General features: G+C 41.6%; 1 protein-coding gene across 1 annotated transcript in view; it reads left to right on the top strand.

Annotated features, from left to right (window-relative positions):
- cacna2d2a (calcium channel, voltage-dependent, alpha 2/delta subunit 2a) overlaps window positions 1–23,914 on the top strand; it is a 275,566-nt gene that overhangs the window by 187,248 nt on the left and 64,404 nt on the right. Inside the window, exons 6-8 of the mRNA XM_066664996.1 lie at window positions 1–136; window positions 21,025–21,156; window positions 22,766–22,823. The exon at window positions 1–136 is cut by the window's left edge and continues 3 nt beyond it. Coding sequence (XP_066521093.1) covers window positions 1–136; window positions 21,025–21,156; window positions 22,766–22,823 — 326 coding nt within the window. The remainder of the gene's footprint in view (window positions 137–21,024; window positions 21,157–22,765; window positions 22,824–23,914) is intronic.

Genomic DNA, 23,914 nt, shown 5'->3' with positions numbered 1-23,914 from the left:
GACGATGGCGATATTGACAACCTGCTGGAGAACCCCAACTCTCTTACTCTAGAGTTTGTGGATGACCCCAACTTCAAAAACAAAGTCAACTACTCGTACACAGCGGTGCAGATCCCCACGGACATCTACAAGGGCTGTGAGTGCTCGGTTTCCTACTGTTTCAGAGAGAGCCTTTATCTTCTTTCCACATTGTACACTTACAAACAGTTCATCCACAGCATGAGGGCATTTGCTGTTGATTATGTTAATCATATAATCAACTCCTTGTTTTTGATGAGTCACAGAGCGAGAAAAAACAACCAAACACAGTCAATCTTGACAATCTTTGTACAGTAGCCCTTCAACGATCACAAAATACATGGCTAGAAAACGATGCATGAGATGAGCTGCATGATTTAAACTGTATTTTATTCATTTCTCTGAAGAAATGATAGGTAAATTAATTTTAATAAGAGTTTAATCAATTAAAGATGGCCGCTCCAAACTCGTTATATTACTCTTGTGTGTATTACTTTGGCTGGTGAGAGCATTCATTTGCATTGTTGTCTTATTTTAATTATAATAATTAGATTGATGACACATTAGGGCTACAGTCTTTAGGGAATGTGTTCTTATTGTGGTTTTATTACCAATAAAGGTCCAGTGCATTCATTTTTTATCAGCTTTTTTCAAAATGATCTATTTATCAAATATGATCTATTTATCAAATATTGTGGTAGAACCAGCAAAGGTGAAAGGTCTTCTTTGTCAAGCTCTCTCTTTGTTATCCAGATACACACAACGCGCACACACAGACATGCACACTTTGTACCCGACTATTCATAGACAGCCTCATTTATTTGGCTAGCAGATCTCATCCATGATGACATCCCGTAACAGCAAAACACTATCAAACTATTTTGGCTTCAATTTAAGCTGACAAGCCGAGTCGGGCAGAAATATCCTGAGATTGCTGTGATCTGATCTGATGTGGGCTCTGGATTTTGTGGTGGATTTTCCAGCTGACAGTCCCAGCTGAATTGCAGCTTTTTCTCTTCATCCTTTGATAAGATTTCCTGGAATGATATGAGCGCTTCTCCGAAAAAGACAACGCCATTCACTCTAGAATAAATAAAAAAAACCACACAGTTCTGCTACTGTCTCTGTGCCACAGGACCATGACAAATAATAAATATCTGCATTTTTGTCAGTGTTTATCCACATACAGGGATCAGATATCTGCAGTGGTCAGATTTATTATGCTCCTGTTGTACATGACCAAAGAAAAATTTGAGTATATTAAATATACTAGATGTCTGTAGAATTTAATACACCTAAAAGCCACAGCACTAAAACGATTACATAAAATTGTTTCTTAAAACATCCCCTGATGCATAAGACATGATTTTACTGTAACTGGTAAGTAGGATAAGTGTGAATGATACATTGTACCTCTGAAAGATTGTAGACATCCCTTATAATGCTAGTGTGAAGCATCAGCTAGAGGCTTTAAAGCCCCCAACCGTGAAACTGCATTCTCTGGAATGATGACTCTCCCTTTAGTTAGTGTTCATTCAGAATCTTTTAAGTTGGACAATGTGTTTAAGTAGGACACTGTAGCGACTGTGAATAATTTTTACTTGTCTGTAAGTTTTCATTCACTGTTTGTGTTACCACAGAAACCCACTTGTTAGTCGAGCTGATTCTTTTTGTAGTATTTTCCGTTTGCGTTTACTTTCATGTACTTAGTGCTTTTATTACCCTGTTTGGAGTCAGTTCTTCCTTGAGTGATGTAAGTGTAACATCAAAAATAAGACAACATTAACCACCTCTGGAGAATTACTAGAGCAACATTTTTCAACGCTCTGAGCTCTCTACAGTTTACGAGCACCTCCAAATGCCTTTTCGTGGAAGAGCCAGTTCGGACAGAGACACTTCATTTATTTCCCATTTACAGAGCCAGGGCTGCGTACAAACACTGGACATTTACACAGACCAGAGAGCTGGCAGATGGTGAGGAAACATTCTCTGACTGTATTGGATTTGGTGAAAAAAAATGTAAAAATTAAAGGAGTATTTAGACATATATATTTTTTTCAGAAGAAATAATGGATAAACTGGTGTCCTCAGATGTTGGCCACTACCAATAATAGCTGTAGACCAAATATATATAAGTCATTAGTAGTTGCTGAATGGCTGGAAACAGATTTTTGCATCATGCTGTGAGTGTATTGCCTGAATATCATTTTTATGTCTAGGAGTTTTCATTTTAAGTCCAAGGTTGATTTGGCCAAGAATGTTCCTTTAAATACATCTCTAGAAGAGGCGAATCTAGATTTTTCTTCAGGTGACTGTCAGCTATTAGGCACAGCAGCACGCCACAGCTTATGTTTCCCATGGGCCTTTGTAGTAGTGGAAGCTTTTCCTCGGCCTCAGTGCTGGATCAATATAATCAGAAATCTCAGCAGGCTTTCCCTGTGCTATAATCATTTAGACTGTGAGTGCAGTGACCACTCTGATCAATAAGCACATGTGGGGTTTGAGCCTCTGGCCTCAGACAAAAGAGAGGCTCATGGGAATTGTAGTTCCATGTCAGGAAGGAAGTGATGACCTCTCAGCTTCACTCTAATTCTGCCCGAGGTCCAGCATCTGTAGGCAGGGGGGCTCTAGGGCTCAGGACAAAAAGCCCCTGGTGTCTGGAGGAGGCGGATTAATAACCGTCAGGGAAACAGAGAGGCTGGGACCTCTTTTTAAAGCTATCTGGCTAAGAAGGACATGGAGAAGGCCACATTCACATAGGTCAGCGTGTGCTTGAAGGGCTGCTTCGGAAATGAAGAGTGAACAGAGCCTCATAGTTAGTCATTTACAATTCCCTGCACATTCATGTGTGCGGCACAATTGGAGCAGTGGCGATACATATGGAGGCCATTATGAATCCTTTATCTACAAGTTAATGTTAAGCGTAATGAGGTCATTATGACACAGACGTGGAGTATAGATATAGGCAAATGCATGCATATTCATGATAGAGCTCTTTGTGATGTGTAGTGATGTATCTGGTTGCTGGTTAATAGCTGTTACATAGAATTAACGATTATAAAATAATTACAGAAGTGTATCATAGGATGTAGATGTAGAGCCTATAATATCTCAGTATAATCACTTACAGTTGTATTGCATTAACAAGAAAATGCCTCAGTAAAACAAAGCATGTTTGCAAGAGATTCAGTATATGTCCAGACAATCCGTCTAATTAGTGAATGCGGCTCCTATAAGGTGTCCCCATTGCTGGCACTGTAGTACAACTGCACGCAAACAACTTGTATAACCTGTAGGCAAGCACTGACCAGATACAGCACATAACAGCATGTCCAAACTGCAAGCCACACAGAACATGGCGACGCATCACAGTTTCCTACACCCCAACCTACAAGTTAAAACATAAATCAACTACAGACCTAGTCAGAACTTACAATGGTGAGTGGAATATTGAAACAGTGACACCATCGCTCCTTCATATCATTGGTAGAAAAGACCACCCAGCATAAGGCTATGGAGCAGTGGTGTGTTATTGTGTGTTGCACTGGTAAATATTGGATCAGACACAGCAGTGCTGCTTGAGTTTTTAAACACTGTGGGGTGGTTTCCCAGACAGGGATTAAGCAGTTGCTGAACAATTTCTGTCAGTCATCCTCTAGTCCAGAAGACTATAAATCCGGATCTTGGATCCAGGTTCCAAGCCAGGATTTTATAACACTATAGCTGCAACTGCTAATGTAACAACTAGCCAGCCATTTTAAAGTCCCGACCGGGAACCTGGATCCAAGGTCCAGCTTTGAAGACGTCCGATCCAGTCCAGTCAGTGCTCACTGGACACTTTTGGCTGGATATGTTTGCATTTTCAAAACAGTGTCTGACACTCTGTCACTAAATTCTATCTAAATGATTGTGTCTTTATGTGTAATTAGTTAATGTCTTTACTGGTATTGGAAGGAAAAAAATGTGTGTGAGAAACAGAGGGACGGTGTATGAAATGAGCAGGCCGGAGACTTTCTGGGGGCTAAACAGAGCGGCTGGTGGGCTTCATGATTGCTCTCCGCGGCCATTTATTGAGATGGAGGACGTTTCCTCGACTCAGCCATAATGAAGCATTTTATGATTCATTATCCAGCGCTGAGTCCTGCTGCCAAGCCTGCAAACTTTCTAATTAGTGCAGGTCAAACAGCCAAACAGTTTTTCGTCTAATTATCGGCGCTTATTACTGAATGGGCACCAGAGGAAAAGCCGCTGAGGATCGTGTGTGAAGTGGGCGGGCTGCGAAAGTGAGTGGGAGGGGTTTGGATCAGAAGAGAATGGGATCGAGCCCGAACAGGAGATATCTGTTAAAGAGATCACAGAGGAGATGTCTGATTGTAATCTATTGCTTGATTCTCTATTTCTGTGACTGTCCTTTTCTGGGCTTCATTTGTAACCACCATCTGCTCTTTAAATTGTGTCAAAATTTTATAATGAATAGACTAACGAAGGTGATCCAAACCGACAAAAATCCTGTATTTTCCAGGCTTTTTTCCTGCAAAGACAATTATGAGGCAGCCACCTCCAAACTTTGTGCTCCCTCCAGCTCTCAAAAAGCTCTGTGAACAGCTGGCTCTGTGCTACCACTCCCACCTTTACCAGCTACATGGGTTTGTCAACAATGGGACTTTTTTCATTTTGCACAGTAGACTGAAAAAGACCAGTGTTATTTGGGTTCAATGTGTTTTCAGCGAAGCAAAATGAACAAAACTAATGTTAGCCAGCAGCTAACTGGGCAGATGTGATGAATTAAAGGAACACTAGGTAAGATTTGGGTTTTTGCTTCTGGAACTCTGTACTTTAATTCATTTTCAAAGCACTGTAGCAGTACTTCTGCCAAATCTCTTGGGTCCTGATTGAACTGTGATACTCAGAGGCAGGACAGAACTTGGTTAATACAAAGCCATGGGTTAATGCTGCGGTACAGTGGGAGAAGAAAATGTTGCATAATGCAGTTTCTGCAGTGCTGAGCTTTAAGTAGCAAAAAAGGCTCTATTCCCCCTGTTACAAGTCAATGAAATTGACTTGATTTTGAAGCTTTAATTATTTAGTATAAATAATTTTCATTCAGTTTGGTTTTATATCGGTTTATTCATATCAGTTACATGTTATGTTTTATACAAGTCAAGCAGACTCTCCAGCCAAGTGTAAATGCCTTTTATTAACGTCTCTAACAGAAGACGTTCCTTGTCCAGAAGACAAGGATTTTTGCTGCTTCAGAAAAATGCTTTTGGCTCGTATTTTACAGTACAGCTCATGGTGCTGTATGGATTGCTCTTACTGGAATCATACAATCAGATATTAAATAGTGTATAGTTTGCCACTACAGCAGACATTGTCTCAGAATGCAAGCCAAAACTGTAAATGATATTACAAGTACCTCAGGGACTTGAGCAAATCATTTAATTGCAGATATGACAGTGCTTTAAAGTGCTTGTTGGTTTCTATTTATATTCATATATATGAGCTTTTTCTGTAAGGCTTGTCTAATCTAGCAACAGTTGCTTTGGGGCATCTTTTTGAGCACTTGTGGAGTTTGGATTGGTCAGTGAAGGTCAGTTTTATGTACATAGTGATTCTTTACATTGTGCTATAAAGCAAGAGGAAAAACTCTGTAAAAGCCTGAAGTGAAGGACCTCAGAGGAACTAAATTAAAAAAAGATATTGTGATCATACTAAAGAAAGATCTGGAAGATACGCCGTTGACCAGAGCCTGCTCCACTCTAAGTCAAGCTAATTAGCCTGAGATTATTTATCCAGTACATGGAGATGAGGGGAATGTTAATGTACATCACTGGTGTTTTAACCACTTTGACTTGAACTCTCCTGACTGTATTGACATTGATAGCTGTCGTGCTGTCAGTACCAAGAAGCTTAGCATTTGACACAAAGGCCTTAAGCATTTAGTGCTGACAAAATGCTAATAAAAAAAACCCCAAAAAACCCAACTCGGTTAGCATTCATTATTCAGCGTGAAGTTTTTTTTTTGTTGTTTAAATCCCCTCTGCAGGCAACTGTCCCCCTCGAAAACGTCTGTCGTATGGGGTCTCTATTGTGGCTGGAGATAGTGGCAGAAATGGTGGTTATTAGAGCAAAATGGAAAGACTGGGCTAATTGTGTGTGGATGAAAGGGGAGGAAGAGCCGCTTTCACTTGTTTGAATGGAGGGATTAGCCACCTTCGTGTGGATGTTGCTGTCCCCTTTTTCCGTTCTCTTTTTTGAGGCTTTGGCAGAATGAGAGGAATTGAAAAAAAGGAAAAAACAAGCAGAGGAGAGTGAGGGGAGCTTCAGTCAAACCTTCAGGAGTTTGTGTGATCATACATGTTTAACAGTGGGCTCTGAAAATAAGGGATATTTTCTCTTGCCCCACCCCTGGACCATCTCACCACCCTTACCACTGTCCCCATACTCCTTACTGTTAGACGAGGGGACACACAGTGCATCCGACAATCACTCCTAGGCCACCAGTTGCTTTAAAATATCAGCGCAGAAAGGACTGGGTTAACTAGTGTTCAGAAATAGAGCCATGGTTGAAACTGAAACACTGTTAACTGCAGGATGTTAATGAAAACACAGATGATCATATATACTCAGTACTTCGACATTTGTATGTATTACTTCAGTGAGGTTATGTACACATCACTTACACATGTTTTAACAATGAGTTTGAGAGAGGATACCAATAAGGGTGAGTGAGAATGGTGAGAGTGTTATTGAGAGAGTGATGGCGATACACTTTTATTCCGTTTTTACAGTTACTTGGATTTGCCCAAATTTACTCTTCTTTAAATACAGGGAAACCTCCTCCTTACACACACACACACACACATACACACACAAACTCACCTTTATTTATCATTGAATCTTTGCATTGTTGTCCTTCTACTCCACTGCATTCTCCTCCTCCTCCTATTGTTTTATTGGCAAGAACTTTTTATTACAGCTACTGTTCCACATACTGTGACCTGCTGTATGTATTGAATATGTGTTGAATGTAGTGAACACATCAAACAGATGGATGTGGTGGTTTTACCTACTTCCAAGTGTTCACCAATATATTTATATTTACATGTAGGAGCTCTATGGGAAAATAGTTCATGGAGGGTTGACCGTGTGTGTGTGTGTGTGTGTGTGTGTGTGCGTGAACTCCGGGAAAGCAACGGCACTTCCGATTCCAATAAAAGAATAGCAAACATGTGAAGCATGTGAGAATGTACGTTTGAATCAGAATCTGAATCCAACTTTACTGACCAAATAAGCCTTCTCGTACCATGCCACTAGAGGTCATTATTTGAAGATCAGAAGCGGCCTGATGGAGCAGCTTTAAGATAAGTGTCTGGGGACCTTGACTTGTGGGAACCACTCACTGCTGGTGGGGCTGCGGTTTTATGGTGGTCTTCTCCAAACGAGAGAACTCGACCTCAGAGCATGCTTTGGTATATGACTCTACAGAAGCTCATGTTCTGAAAAATGAGCAGCAGCACACATTTGATGTTGTGTTACATATTTTTTGATCTGTGAACTGATTGCAAGGCGGCACAGTGACAAGGTGAAGGTAGTGTCTGGGTGAGTGTGTGATGCCCTGTTATAGGCTGTGGCTCTGTCCAAGGTGTGTTCATGCCTTATGCCCTTTAACTGAAGCATTAGTGAACATCATAAAGGATAAGAAAGGTCATAAAGACAGCATTATGATTTATTGGCATTATTATTATTGATTGCCATTATCTGATGCTAGTTTCATGCAACACAGTGAGCAGGATCATAACAGAACATAAGAATGTATTTGAGGAATAGATGTTATGATTTAATATTAATAGTTAGTAACACATCTGCCAGATTTCAGCCAGTTTACTCCCATATGGATTTCTATCCAAACCCATTGAAAGAATGTATAAAAATAGAAACCCTATGCACTCTGGACTTTACTGAACAGTAGGGTAGTCTTTCTTCTCAAGCCCTCAATGCCTAAAAATCCTAATCTGCTTTTTAAAAAGCAGATGGAAAAACAGGCAGAAACAGTCGGGTTTCAAATCTGTTTCCAGTGACGGAGGGTGGAGAGCTCGGGTTCCATCCCTCCTCCCATCCCCCCTTTTCTCTTTCTCTCAGTCCTCACCAAACCCAGTGAAGTAGCACTATCGCCCTCACCCACGCTAATTAAAAACGCCAACGCCAGTGACGCCCTCCTTCACTCACCGCCAAGCTAGCAAATTATATTTCAATTGTTTACCGGTTACTGTATCGTTTTAATTAAAACTCTTTCTCCATCTTCTTCTTCTTTTTCTTCTTCTTCTTCTTCTTAATTTTCCCTCCCAGCACCAGACTGTTTCATGATCGTCCTCCATCCACCAGCCGCTTTTCACTTCTCTTCATTTGCTGTTTTGTAGAGGATGAATCAGCTGGAGAGGAAGAGCGGGAGATTGTATAAGCCGCTGGGAATTCACTCTGACATTTGCAGTATTCAGACACACTTTGATATTATATCGGCTGGAAATTAAGCTGAGAGGAAAACTGTTTGCAGACCTTTCAGACAGTTGCTCCATTTTATATGTATTTACTTTGCTCTGTGACTAATTAATGGCAGATTCTATATCTGTTGGGTTCAGTTCAGTTCAGTTTTACCCACTGCTTTATACTACAGCCTGCTGCTTTACAGAGTCTGGGTTCAGCCCAATAATGAAGGTGATGGAGAAACATGAAGAGGAACCAGAACTTTAAAAATGGACCTCCTTCTTCTCAGGAACACTGTGATATAATAAGAAATAAGATTAATACACCAGAAACTGAACTGAGATTAACCACTGACCAATGCGGAGGGACTTCTTACATTCTGTAGATTTACAGCATTTGGCAAATGCTTATATGCAGATACTTATCATGTTCCAAATATAGGCTAATGCACTAAGGAGTCTATTAAAGGTAAATATGACATACCTGCACAAGCTGGGTATCAAACCCTAGTCTGCTTCACATTCCTTCACAATCATGCTCCACTCCACTTTAAAATGATTAATTCATTCATTTATTCATTGTCTGTAAGCGCGTATCCAGTTCAGGGTCACATTGGCTCCAGAGTCTACCTGGAATCACTGGGCGTGAGGTGGGAACACACCCTGGAGCACACATTCACTCACACACTCACACTTACGGACACTTTTGAGTCACCAATCCATCTACCAACGTGTGTTTTTGGACTGTGGGAGGAAACCAGAGCACCTGGAGGAAACTCACGCAGACACAGGGAGAACACACCACACTCCTCACAGACAGTCACCCGGAGGAAACCCACGCAGACACAGGGAGAACACACCACACTCCTCACAGACAGTCACCCGGAACGGGACTTTATCCCACAACCTGCACCACCGTGCCAGACTTTATAAAGATTTAGAAATGGATAAAAATCTGTTGATTAATGGTTATTAATTATGTTGTACTACTTATTGTTGTAGTTCCATTCTAAAGTGCTTCCCCAACATGTGTTCTCAAAGCTGTTTAATTTTATATAAAAAAAAAACATGCTGAAAAAACCTGTAAAAATGTGGTTTTTGCCAGAAATTCACATTTAATTTAACATTGAACAAAGAACGTGAATAGTCACCATTGTTAGTTTGAAGTGAACATGGTGCTAAAATCTGGTGAATCATCATCATTTGTGCTCTGTTTGTGTAGTGTGGTCATTTTTGTTATAAAAACACACCCAGTCACTTTCAATGATTTCTAGATTCACGCTGTGTTCTTGCAGTGTACTAGTGTGGAAAGGTGGCGCAGCAGGTGGTGTCACAGTCACACAGCTCCAGGGTTGAAGCCCTTCAAGTCCCGCTCCGGGTGACTGTCTGTAAGGAGTTTGGTGTGTTCTCCCCATATCTACCTGGGTATCTTCCAGGTGCTTCGGTCTAAAAACACATGATGGTAGGTGGATTGGAGCCCCAGGAATGCATTGGTTGTGGTGCCGGTCCCAAAGCCTGGATAAATAGGGCATCCGGCGTATAAATGGTGCGAAATCGATAGTGTGGATTGGTTGATCCACTTTAGCGACCACTGACGGGAGCAGCTGAAGGAAGAAGAACTTCTTGCAGTGTACTACTTCTCATATTTTAAACTCATATTAGTGCAAGCATTGTATAGAGAGCGATAGCATTGATTGACTAATCTGCATAATGTGCTGTGTATTACGACTCTGTGATACACATTAGCATAGTACTTATTTATGTCCATTTCCCCCTCTCTCTCTCTGGGTGGGTAGAGTCGTATTCCTTCTCCTCTCATCACTGCATGACTCTGGCCTACATGGGTTTCTGTTATCTAATGTTACAAGGTTAGCAATTAGTGTTTGAATCATGTTGCCTTAAAGGAACACTATGTAGTATTTCTACATTAAAATTACAGTTTCTAAATGATTGTAATGTTCAGAGGAGCTGTAATAGGGAGAATAGAGCCTCTGTTGTGGCTACGCTGGGTGCTCTTCTGGTTTACTGCACTAAGCAACTTCTGAATCATGGGGCGGAGCGGAGAGAGAGAGAATGCGTGGCCATACAGGATTTAATACTAGACTGAATTTACACAGTAGAGTGAGCTGAAACAGACCCGGGGCCACAAGTTGGATCAGTAAGTATTTTTTCATGTGTTGCGGTGCTAGTTAGTGATAGTTATGTTGATGAAAGTGTTATAATCAGTTTCTGAGAGTAACTGAGCAGTGAGCCAGGGTTTTCAGCTGCTAACTTTAGCCAGATTAGCTCACTTTTTTGCGTGAGACATCGATTTTGGTCATAAGTGCTTTTCACCAGTTGCTGTGTGGATTAAATGCCTGAAGTTACACTTTGTGTTGGTGGAAGCTTTTTTGAGGACAGTTTTATAATCTGGTTTTGAGAGTTACTGATAAATGAGAGCGAGGGCTAGCGCCTGCTAACTTTAGCTGGATTAGCTCAGTTTTTAACATTGGACATCAATTCTGGTTACGAGTGCTTTACTGTTGGTTATAACGGCTAGTTTACTACCAAAGTTGCACTTTATGGTTGTAATAACATGGTTCAGTGTGTATTATGACCGAAAGATGGGTTTTAGCATGTAATCAACATTTTTTTATTCAATTACACACATTCCCCTGGCTCAAAATCAGCGGGAGTCCCAGAGCCATTCGCTAATTTTGTAAACATCACTTGATGAATGACTGAGTAAAAGATAGAGGGGGTGACTGAGGTGTGTGTTGTTTGAAAGAGGCGGGGAGAGAGTGTGCGAGAGCCGGTAGTGTTAAAGTGAGTGAGCGAGAGAGCAAGGGATTGAGAGATGTGTGTGAGACTTGATTTCACGACACTACTGTAAATGTGAATTACACTCAGCAGCAGGTAGGGGGTGCTCATAGGACAAGAAAAAGCCAATTCTTACATTGTATTCCTTTAATGAAAATTAAATTGAAAAATAGGTGGCGAATCTCATGACCACCGCCCCAGCAGCTTTGTGGATTCATGTGACAGATTGAAAACCTGGCTAGTGGGTGAGAATTGCATGTAACTAAATTAAACATAAATATATGGACATGAAGAACCAAGACGAAGAGTGATATGGACTCATTAAGGACATGAAGCATGTATTTTAGTGTTTAGTATGATTTTTAATGCCAGAGCTTCTCAGTATCTGGCACTTCCTCCTGTGCTTGGCTCAGTATGAACCATCTTTGGTTTTGTGTGTGTGTGTGTGTGTGTGTGTGTGTGTGTGTGTGTGTGTGTGTGTGAAGGTGAGTGCTGGTTGGAATTCCTGGCCTCTCTTCGCAGGGGAAGAATGAGCAGTGCGCATTAGGAAGAGGCCATTGCTCTCTGGAGCGTTCGCTGTGTGTCGAGATAATAACGCTCGCTCCATCATGTGCAGTGAATGGGCTGTTATGACAGATCGTCATCACTTCTCATCATCATGTGTCTGGGTGTTTGATAAGTGTGTGGATGTGTGGACAGAGTGTGTGCGTGCTTCCCTGTGTCCTTGCTGTGTGTAAACATGCAGGTAGCATGTGCGTGTATGTGTCAGTGTTACTGTCAAGCATCCAGTGAAGTTCCAAAGATTTGTCCATAACATTAGATACTATGAGAACAGGAAGGTAAATGAGATGATAATGGGTGTGCTGCATTGTAGTGAGCGTTTTAATATATGACCAGACAAGCACACGCCCTCTGTATTATAGAGTGTATTATAGAAATCCATGTCTGTACTTGACTGTGCCAAAATGTAAACATAAATCAAGTTGCTAATTATTTGAATAATATGATTTACATATTAGACGCATTGCACGTTTTTTTTGTTTGTTTGTTTGTTTTTTTGGGGGAGGGGGGTTCTTTCTTTTTCTTTTGCTGTTTACTTTTTGTTTGATTGTGTCCCTGTCCTAACTGTTAGAGATGGAGTCTTGGGATTGGAGGGTCTCTAGTTCAGTTCACCCAAGCGGCAGGAAAACTTGGGGGCGGGGGAGTGAAGGAAGAGCACTCCTCCCTCAACCTCCACGGCTGAAGTGTCTTTGAGCAAGGAACCCCAAACTACTGAGATGGCTGCCCACTGTGTGTGTGTGCTCATCCTATGGATGGATTACATTTGTACATTGCCTAATGACAGTAAAAACATATTCATATTTTACGTTGAGTGGGAATGAAACAAATGAAGAATGGTCTCTGACTTTTGCACAGTTCTCTATTCATGTATTTCTATTTAACTGAGAACACTGAATACAAACATTTGAATGGTGTGTGCGTGTGTGTCTGTGTGTGTGATAGGGAGAGAGAGAGAGAGAGAGAGAGAGAGAGAGAGAGAGAAAGAAATATATATATATATATATATATATATATAGACGATACTTGCGTGTCTGTAGATGAATGTGCTCATGAAGCATCCATCCGTTGGGAGTGCTTCTCATCAGGACGCAGAGAGCGGCGGGACGTCCCAAGGCAAGTAATAGATGCAGAGGATAGAGGGGGCCATCGTGAGCGATTCCTGGCCTCCTCCACAGCCCATAAATCGCCGGAATAACCCGGGACAGAACCTCCTCCATAACGGCCCAGCATTTAGCGCCAGCACTGCTACTAAACGCGTCAAAGGGAGTGTGTCTGATGGATTAGCTTTTAAAGCTATCACAGGTGTCTCTCTCTCTCTGTCTCTCTCTCTCTTTCTCTTTCTCCCTCTCTCCCTACCTCTCTTTGAAGGATTAGTTCAGGGCACATTCCTCAAGAGAAGCTTAGCACCTCCCACAAATTTGTCCTCGTCGGACATTTTTCTTTTTATCAACTGTCCGGCACATTCTCGACAAATAAATCAGCGCGGTTTGCCCCCCGTTTTCTTATCTACCCCAGCCTCATATTTCTGCACAGATGACCTGCCAGAACTTGTTTTTTTTTTTTGTGTGTGTGTAGGTGTGTGGGCCATTGTGCACTGACAGTACAAGAGACAGTGTATCTGTACAACCCCCACGTGTCCGGCTTCAGCAGTGTACTGTCTGCCATAGTACCCTTGACTCAAAGACATGCACATACACACACACACACACACACTCTCACACACACACACACACACACACTCTCACACACACACACACACACACACACGAACGAGCAAAGAGAAGAGAATAAACATCAAAGCAGTGCCACCTTTACTGAATCCATCGTGCTCTCTCTGAACACAGATGCAGTAATGTTTTGCTGCTATTAAGTCCCCCTACAGGACCACCACAGAGGAGGTATATGGTGGAGGGACATTCTCAACACTGCAGTGACACTGACATGGTGGTGGTGTGTTAGTTTTTGTGTTGAGCTGTTACAAGATGGATCAGACACAGCAGTTGCTGGAGTCTCTAAGCACACATTAGTTAGTTCCCCAATCACACCACGCTGATGTTGGGAGGGTAAAAGCGAGCACAGGTTTCCCCAGGACATTCAGAGCTCTACAGCATCTATTCTTCTTTCTGAACCGTCACTTTAGCAACATCATTGGTTATAGCTCAACACACTTGGAGGAGAACATTAACGATTCCGTTATCTAGCATAACATTACACTACGGTATTAGGAGGTGGTGGAACTTTCTTGGACTTCACCTCAGGTGATCTTCGGCTAACACTTAGAGAGTTGGGCTGAACTCCTTAATGCGCATGTGGTCATATACAATCAAATTCCCAAAGAATTTGATTGTATATGTTCCAGAAGAGTAGAGGCTGTTACTATAAAAACGGATGGGAAACACAGTTAACCCTTTGGAGATACAGCAATGATGTTTATTTCCTAATACTGTGAATTATTATCAGAATTCTGTGATTTCACCTTAATATGTCTTTGTCAAGGTCGTGAGCTACAAAGTTAAACCGTGTGTGTAGGGCCGGTATAAGCCAGTGGTCCATCACCAGACCTGTGTGTGTGTTATGGGAGTGTGTGTGTGATGTGCATGTTGATTCATAAAGCACAGCGAGGGTCTCTCACTCTCTCTTCCTGTCCTTGCCCCTGGCCTCCACAGAACACTACTGACCACTGCAACAAAGCCACACAGCTTAAGCTGATAAGAGCGCCTCCTCTGTGTGGGGGTGTGTGGGTGTGGCTGTGTTCCTTGTTCTTACTCTGCTAATACTACTGATGAAAATGTATGTATTGAGAAATGTATAGAATTTGAAATATCAATAAATAAAAGATAAGGTTTAATAAGAATGAAATAACACACCGAATTATGCTTTATTCATCAAATTAGATCATCATCATCACTGTCATAGGTTTTATTTTACATACATGAAAATGTAACCTTAAATTGTCGACTGAAAAATAAATAAATTAATTAATAAATAAATATATAAATGAATAAAAATCTCAAAATGCATTTTTCTTTGCATATTTTTTGCTGTTTATAGTTATGTCCAAAGTCTATGGTACTTGGTTAATGCTATTTTTCCAGTTTTTCAGCATATGTTCAGAATCCAAGATGGCTGCCCATATAGCTACAGTGAGTAAAAGCAGTACTTTGGTAGATTTTCTTAGTAATTCAATCAATTTGTGTCTCATTACATACAGTACTGCCCCAACTGTTATACCTGGACATGTTTCCGTGGTGTTTGGATGCAAAAAGGTTAGCAACTGGTATCGCTAACTGGGAACAAGTTAAACATGATTACCTGGGGCCTAGACTTTTGTGAATGTTTAACTGGAACATGGTCAGCTCTGGTATGACATCATTCTCAGCTCCGACATCTGACTTATGTGATTGGAACACTGCATAAAGCCCAATTCAGATTTATGCTTTTTAAACTTCACGGGTTTCTTCAGTTAGTGTTGTTGTGAGCGAACGGCTAGATGTCTTCTACCTCTATTTCCAATCAAAGGCAAACATCGCCCCCTAGTGCCTAGAATTAGCAAGTATTTTAGCCTTTGCTACTGATACTTCATTTAATGGCATATTCCCTGCACTGAAAACACCTCAAACATATTTTAGCAGTTTTGAAGATTAGTAATTGTTGGTAATTATCTTTTTATTGGCCAGATCTGCAGGTCTCTGCTGAACCTCGCTGTGCTGTACAAGTGAGCCTGCTGTACGTCTGTTTTTCTGAATGTTTCTCTGCTGGATGCCTCTGCTCCCTGTTCTCTGTGACAGCTCGTCATCCTTGCGCCTCGGCCCTAATTGAAAAGCACGAGTGAAATTGATAATGATCATTTATTTAGCGTCGGGTTCAAATGGCTGGGGAGGGCAGAAAAGTCCAGCGTGAGCCGACCGCTTTCGGCCGGTCTTATCTAACCCCGCTGCCTCAGCAATTAAATCAGAGGAGAACTGAGGAACTCTCTCTCCTTCATGCTCTCGCTCTCTCTCGCTCTCTCTCTTTTGCTCTCTCTCTCTTTTGCTCTCTCTCTCTTTCACCCTCTTTCCTCTTCTGTTTCTACTCTAATCAGCTGCCCATTACCAGCCTGATTGCACTCACTGCTGTACACGAGTGTGTGTGTGTGTGTGTGTGTCTGTGTGTGTGTGTGTGTGTGTGTGGCTATTAAATAATAACTAGCAGTCAGAGTCTGGGCCAGTGATGAGAGTGGACTCTTGAGCTGGAGAGAGAGAGAGAGAGAGAGAGGAGAGAGAGAGAGAGAGAGAGAGAGAGGGAGAGAGAGAGAGACAGAGAGAGAGAGAGAGGGGGGGGGATTAGACAGGAGAGTGAGACAGAAAAACAGACAGAATGAGTGTGTGAGGAACAGAGAGAGAGGTGTAAACACTGCAAACATATACCTGCGTGGTGAAGTACCAATTAGAGACACGTGAAGAGACAATACCATGTCTCTGAGGGCTTTGGTGTGTTCTCCCTGTGTCTGTGTGTTTTCCTCGGGACTGCTCCTGTTTCCTTCCACAATCCAAAAACACACATCTTTGTAGATGGATCCAAAAGTGTCCACGTGTGTGTGTGGGTCACTGAGTCTGGGAGGCCCTGTTGAGGACTGCTGCTCTGTCCGGAGTGTGTTTCTGCCTTTGGACCCACCGTGCCACTGAGCGGCGTAAAATAGTTGCAGAAAATGAAATTAAGTTGCTCTTCCATTCTTTGGAACCGAAGAGTAATGAAGTGGGTTTCTCTTTTTGCCTCAGTAACAGCTTCTGCTCTTCCGGGAAGGGTTTGGATGAGATATTTGGACATTACTGTGAGGATATGATTGTATTTGGCTGTGAGAAACATTAATGAACAGTAGAAAATGTAACTAATGTAGGGAATGTAAGACTGGATCACGCTTTTCTGTGTAGATTGCTACATTTACATGTAAACCCATTTTTTTGGATGCAGCTTAAAGAAGCTGTACTGAACAAAGAGTATATTTTCTGCTGTTTATTCCTGATGCTGGAAAATAGCTCATACTTAATGGCTTAATTTTACAGCACTGTACATGAGGGAGGGGAGACAAAGGATGTTACCAAATTAGAGACACATGAAGAAGCAGTAATGTGGAAAGCGAGAGGGAGAGCACTAGTTGGCACAGCACTGAACAAGAGCACTTGAGAAAGTGCCGAAAGGCTCAGTGTGGGTAGCGTGCTGAAAAAAAAGGCAGAGACATGCTATTTGTGCAGCTGCCAGATGAGAGAGAGAGAGAGAGAGAGGGAGAGAATGAGAGAGATGTACATATACAGTAAGTAGGACATAAAGGATGATAGTGAAAGAGAGAAAAAGGAAGGGGATGGGCTGGAGAGAGAGAGCAAAATGTGTGCTGACAGCACTTCTCTAGCATTGTGTGTGTGTGTGTGTGTGTGTGAGAGAGAGAGCGAGAGAGAGAGAGAGAGAGAGAGAGAGAGAGAGAGAGAGGGAGAGAAAGAGAGAGAGGTAGCTGGTTGAAGCTGGCCCAGGCTGATGCAGGATTGCAAAGTAGGCCAAAACGGACAGAGACACTTCGCAGATATGACTGAGCATAATACACAAAGACACAAAGACAACAGAGAGAAGAGAGGAGAAGAGACAGGGCGAGAGAGATGCAGTCAGAGGGAGAACAAATACACAGACAGAGAGAGAGAGAGAGAGAGAGAGAGAGGCGAGAAAGGGAACTTGACAGCAGGTGCAAGAGAGGTAGACCCACATGTAGAAAACTGCAAATGGAGAGAGAAAGCCAAGAGCTGAGAACTGGAGAGCTGGTAATGTGCAGCTGATTAGAGTAGAAACAGTAGGAGAGAAAGAGAGAGAGAGAGAGAGAGAGAGACCTAAGGAAACTGAGCTTGAGTTAGGGCCCAGAAATTAAGGAAATCTTGGCCAGTTTTAAGTGGTCATTTCTTCTGTAATGTAAACCTTCCAGGGTCTTGGAGTCGTGGGTTCAATTCTCACACTGGGTCACTGTCTGTGAGGACTCTGGTGTGTTCTCCCTGTGTCTTGTCTGGTTTTCTGGACCAACCACAAACCAGAGCGGCATGAAGTGCGTACACTCTCAGAAAAAGGGTACAGTAGAGGTACTTTATTGGCCACTAAAAGTACAAAGAGTGTAAATGTACCTTTAAATGTACAGCAGTTTTTTTAGCGTTTCATGTTTGTGCCCTGAAGGTCCATTACATTCTCTTCTCCAGAAGAATGTAATATAAGTTCTGGAGATGAAATTGGACATATGAAATCAACACAGTAAGCTACAATTATGCTCCCTAATTAACGCTACCTCATATGTAGCCTTTAGGGTACCACCACAGTGACCTTTTCTTCTGACAGTGTACATAAAATGAATGAATAACAGGGAGATTATTCTCCAGTCGTTCAGTCAGTCTCTACTCGTCGGGTGAGGCTTTACACCAGAATTTATTAAAAAAATCACACAAGGATTTGACCGCATTTAGCCATTACAGCATTAGTGAAGTCAGGTGTTGATGCTGGTCGATTAGTTCTGAATCCAAAACACCACTTCAAGCGTAATTCCTGTGTGGGAAACCTACACTGAACGTATACGTTTGAGATAATTGTTGATGTTGTTTCGGCGTCAGAATGAATGCACTTTCCATTGAAAACAGAATGGTAGCAGTGACAAATGTGTGTTCACATTTGACCACTTTACCTCCCTCTCCCTCTCTCTGTCTCTCTCTCTCTCTCTCTCTCTCTCTCTCTCTCTCTCTCTCTCTCTCTTTCTCTCTCTCTGTCTCTCTCTAATAGTAATGTTTGGTTTCATAAAGCAGTTGTGAATAGGATAATTACGGTTGCTGACACAGTGGGAATTATGGGGCTTTGTTTACTGGTCCTTTACATCTGTGAGCAGTGTTCACACTTTTTTTAATAAAAGGACAGCCTCTCATTACCTGAACACACACACACCATAGTTATTAGCGTCTTTGATATTTATCTTTGTATAAATGACCAACCCTGTTGAAGTTTTTGTAGTTTTTTTTTGGCCAATCAGAAACAACCTAGCTCTAAGTGCTGAAACCTGTTGAGACTGTTACATGCACGATATCGCCAGGGTTTGGACACACTCAACATTTCCTCTGAAGTTGTTGAGTGACAGCCTCTACTCCTCAGGGAAAGGCTTTACATGAGGTTGGATCATTGCTGTGAGGATTTGATAGCAGTCAGCCATGAGCATATAAGTGAACTCCACTACATTCAACCAGGATGGAGTACCGTTCATTCACATGCACACTCATTTACTCACACCAGGACAGTAGCCAATTCACCTATATTCACATATGAGCTTCATCACTCCATAGAATATACATCCACTAATTCAAACCCCAAAGCTTTAGAACTGTATTTTTGACTTTTGCTATTGGAATTTAAACTTGTTACTCCTCTACAGTGGCAAGGATCCACAATCTTTTGGAAATATAGTGTGTATTTGGATTTAAAACTGGAATACAGAGGCACATCTGTCTCACATTTTATTTGTCCTTTCCTGGTTAAGGGTTATTTTTCATCCCTCACTTAATCACACGTACACCACCATGTCCAAGGTCACATCTGATAATATATCACATCGCTCCGCCATTGTGGGGTCTGCGCCGTGGTCGTCTGTTTATTTTTTGTCCAGTCATGGGCATATGAAAGCAAATTTCCATTTTTATGGCCCTCTGACGCCTGCTTTCGGCACTCGTCCATTGTCAGGAAGATCTGCCATTTATACGATTACAGTCCAGTGTAGAATCTGAGGGGAGCGGTGAATAATGGTGAATCTGAAGTTTCTGTTCATTTCTCACCTGAATAAACAACCTCAATTCCACTGTAGTAATTGCTCTGGATTTTGGGGCTTCACTTCAGAAATTTAGCATCCAATCATTGCTTATTTCATGGATTAAAATCTCATTGTGATATTTGCTACAAAAATGAGGTGTGTGGATGACTTTCTGCAGTTTTCTTTTAAATTAACCCACTGAACAATAATATCTTCATGTGAACTTGCTGTAATTGGTTAGTAATGTTTTGTAGTGGATAATGGATCAGTAAAATTACTTATCTTCCTTTGCTGGTAGCTTTTTAAGGCAAATAGAGAGATGGAACACTTATTGCTACCTCTGTTGATAGCAGGCATCAGCTCATCTTTAAGTGAGATGTTACTATCAAAAGCATCAAAGCTTTAGCAAATTATCCTTTACTTCTGTGTGCTGTCGTTTGTCCTTCAATGTCTGCTTTCTTACAATTATCTTAAGCTGCCAATTTGGCACCGTGATCTAAATGTTATCTCTGACACCAGGAGATCCTAGGTCATAATCCAGGTGATGCCTCAGTCATCCAGGACTGAGAGTCCTTGAGGGCACATTCAGCTTTGCTTTCTCTGGGTGGGAATATATCCACCTCTTCTTCAATCGCGTCTATCTGCTGATGTGCCAGATCTAGACAGTTTGCATTCTCCTCCAGTGTCGTTCATTGGCGTTCCATCAGCATAAGTTAAAATAATATTTAGCATGTGTTCACCTCTACCCTGGTGGCTGGTGGCACTGTGTGGAATTGTGCAAAATATTTTAAATATATGTATTTATTTATTTACTTTTTGTCCCCCACTTTATTTTCTTAAAGGAGCAGTAGCAGCAGCTTTCATGAATCCTAATTCATTTCTGTCAATGTGATATCAAGCTTTGTCCCAGAATTCCATATAACGGCATAATGCCTACTGTAAACTTAATGCATAATGCAGTAAAAGTGGTCATGTTAAAGGGGAATCCAACTGACATTTTAAAACAATTGTTTCTGTAAAGTATTTAAAGTGATGTCAAATTCTTCAAACCTCTAGTTACCATCACCATCACTGTGAACAATTCAGTGTTATCTCTTTACAACCAAGCATTTCACTTCAAAACGCTTTGAGTAACACCAACCCAGTGCCCCCTTGTGTAGATGAGTAGGTTTTTTTAAGCTGTGCCTCCCATACCATAGCTCTCTAACCCCACCCCCCACTTTGTGAACCAATGTCTTAACCAGTGTCATATAGAAATGTGCCCTTTTCCTTTAAAACCTGACCAGGAATTATTTTACAGTAGAAGATTTTGATTTCTCTCTCTCTCTCTCTCTCTCTCTCTCTCTCTCTCTCTCTCTCTCTCTCTCTCAGCTCCTACAATTCTCAATGAACTGAACTGGACCCAAGCTCTGGAGCGCGTGTTTATAGACAACAGTAGAGAAGACCCCTCCCTCCGCTGGCAGGTGTTCGGAAGTGCCACCGGTGTCACCAGATATTACCCAGGTATGTCTTAAAAGTTAGAGTCAGAGCCAAAGGGGCTATTACTACACACTGAAACAGCTGTACGGAAACCCAGAGAGTAGTCTCTGACCCAGTATAGATCCAGTGCTGCTGAATAAGCGTCTATGGCAGCTCGGGAAAAGAGAATGAATCCACTCATATTGCTCAGTGACAGGATTAATCAATCACTATAATGTCTCAGTCCATTTCTCTTTAACAGTCCGTTCAGTTTACATCAATAACCCATATCAAATAGCAGAATCAAAATCTTATTACAGATGCTTTTCTGTAATAAGTGCATCTAATCTAAAATCCATTCATTTTGAAATAAGCTTTTTTATATAATAATAAATCACAATGGTATTGTCTGACACTACAAGCCATTACTTATTTGTCACTGATGTCATGTTTCCCCTCATTTATTTGTCTCATATATATTTTACATTAGGGGTGGGCTATATTGTATCAAAAATAATATCATGCACTTAAAAGATGTTTTTGAGATGAAATATACAGTGATGTTTTGACAGAGACACCATCAAATATATGGGCACATCATTTCACTGGACTAATATGGCATCTTTTTAAAGAAACAATGTTCAGGGTTTTTTTTTTAAAGGGATGACAATACACAATACAAACAATATAGAAAGCATATTGTTTGTCATGCTAAACTGTCATTATTCAATTGTTATAATGTCATATTTCATGTTACATTATGTGGACAATTCATGGCAAATGGAATGTTCAAATATTTATGATGTACACAATTTAATTGCTCCATATTTTAAGTGATTTAGTTCATTTAGAGTGAGCGCATGTAGGAATGGAGCCACTAATGTCCCGGAGTATCTTGTTACACAGGTGCAGCTTCATGCTTGAAGCACACAGAACATTTCGCACTGCGAGAACACACCTGACTGAGAAGTTCTCCTGCTGTACACTGCATGTGTGAAAGGACCATTCTACAAAATATCTGACCCTGATACCCCCCAGTTTCTCTGGAGATTCTCCAGAGTTCTTATCTGAAAGGAGCTCTAGAATGTGGGACTGGACTTGCTGTCTGGGCAGGATTGCCTTCCTCTCCTTCCTGTCTCTGCTCACAGTGCTAGCTAGTATGTCCAACTGTCAGCTGATTTGACAGATCTGAACAGTTTGCATTCTCTTCCAGTGCATTAAGCTGTTCTGCGGCATTCCATTAGCAGCAAACCCAAAAGGAGCAGTGGGCTGGTCTCACATAGCCGGAGGCAGTGTGTGTGGTCATGATCTCACTGATGTGTGGCTTTGGGCATGACTAATAAATGGGAAGAAAATCTGCAAAAATGTGGGATAAACAAAAATATTTGAAAACTAAAAAGACAAATATTTTAAGAATTGCCAGCTGTCATAAAGATTTCTTTAGTCAGTTTCACTCCAGACAGAGTTATCAGCTTTATGACCATTGAAGCCTATGGTACGACTCTATTGAGTTTTATTGAAGCTTATATAAGTTATGAAACAATTAGTTGTTATGCAGCATTCGTGAAAAATAGCCTACAGTAAAATGTAAGTGAATGTTACCATCTCTCTCTCTCTCTCTCTCTCTCTCTCTCTCTCTCAATCTCTCTCACAGCTACTCCATGGAGGGCGCCCAATAAGATTGACCTGTACGATGTGAGGAGACGACCTTGGTGAGTGCAGCTTCTTCTCACTTGTCTGAGGAAAGAGTCTATTTAGCCTGACTTTGATCTTATTGTTTCCGCTGAGTCCCTGGCTGCCTGTTCTGCTGAGGGCAAACGGGCATGTGAAGTTCAAATAAATTCAGACAGCTGCAGCTTACACTTCGTCCCAGGCTCGGGTTGGTACATGTCAGCAGCTTTCGCGGGGGGCCCGGCGCTGTCCCAATTTGCTTTCCATTCCCCCTTGCCCTCTGGGCTACAAATCGGATTGCGGGGTGTGGAAGGCTTTCATGTAAACAGAGTTCGTGGAAGAAGACGGGGCTAGCTTTATGTACACAGTTGCCATGGCGATATTTGTTCCTGTTCCCCAAAAGTGAGCACATGTTTTTGGAAAGAATTTCCTAATCGGTGTCCTGCGGGTATTTAGCAGAGCGAGGAACTGAGGAGGAAACAGAAATGCTGATATTATAAAACACCTTGCACTAGCGCGTTAGCATGTTCTACTGTTGTAAGAGGAGTCCACACCCGGCTGCACTAGCATCTCCCAGAGCGAGGAGAGTGCTAGCGAAGTGCTAACAAGGCCCTTCTGTGACAGGGTAATTAAGTTTGCTCTCAATGAGGTTGTCCCTTTCACACTCACACACACACAAAAAAAATGGAATCCCCAGATACATTGAAACAACTTGTAACCTGAGGTAAAAACACCCCAAAACAAATGCTGCACTGCTAGTTAGCTTGCTAGCTTGTCAGTGCACAAATATGATGGACAAATTGAGATTTTAACAGAGGTGTTAAAAGGTACCAGGAGTCTAAAGAGTGCTTCTAAGACTTCCTCCAAGAAACGTCTTGGGCACAGACCACATTCAAAACTGAAACTGAGAAAGTGAAGGTGAGAAAGCTGGGGAAGAGTTCTGGGTGGTTTTAATATGAGCACAGAAGCCGGACCCACCACAAACCTGATCAGGATGAAGCAGTTACTGTTGATGAATAATTTTAGACTACATTTACATTAGACCTGGTTATAGGAACCAGAGGTCACCATGCCAACATCCGTTTAAAAATAATGCTGTAAATTAGATATGTGTAAAGAATTAAAAGCCTTT

Source organism: Hoplias malabaricus, chromosome 3, assembly GCF_029633855.1.
Source record: "Hoplias malabaricus isolate fHopMal1 chromosome 3, fHopMal1.hap1, whole genome shotgun sequence".
NCBI lineage: Eukaryota > Metazoa > Chordata > Actinopteri > Characiformes > Erythrinidae > Hoplias > Hoplias malabaricus.
The sequence above is the reverse complement of the archived record's forward strand: the minus strand, read 5'-3'. Positions and strand labels throughout refer to the sequence as shown.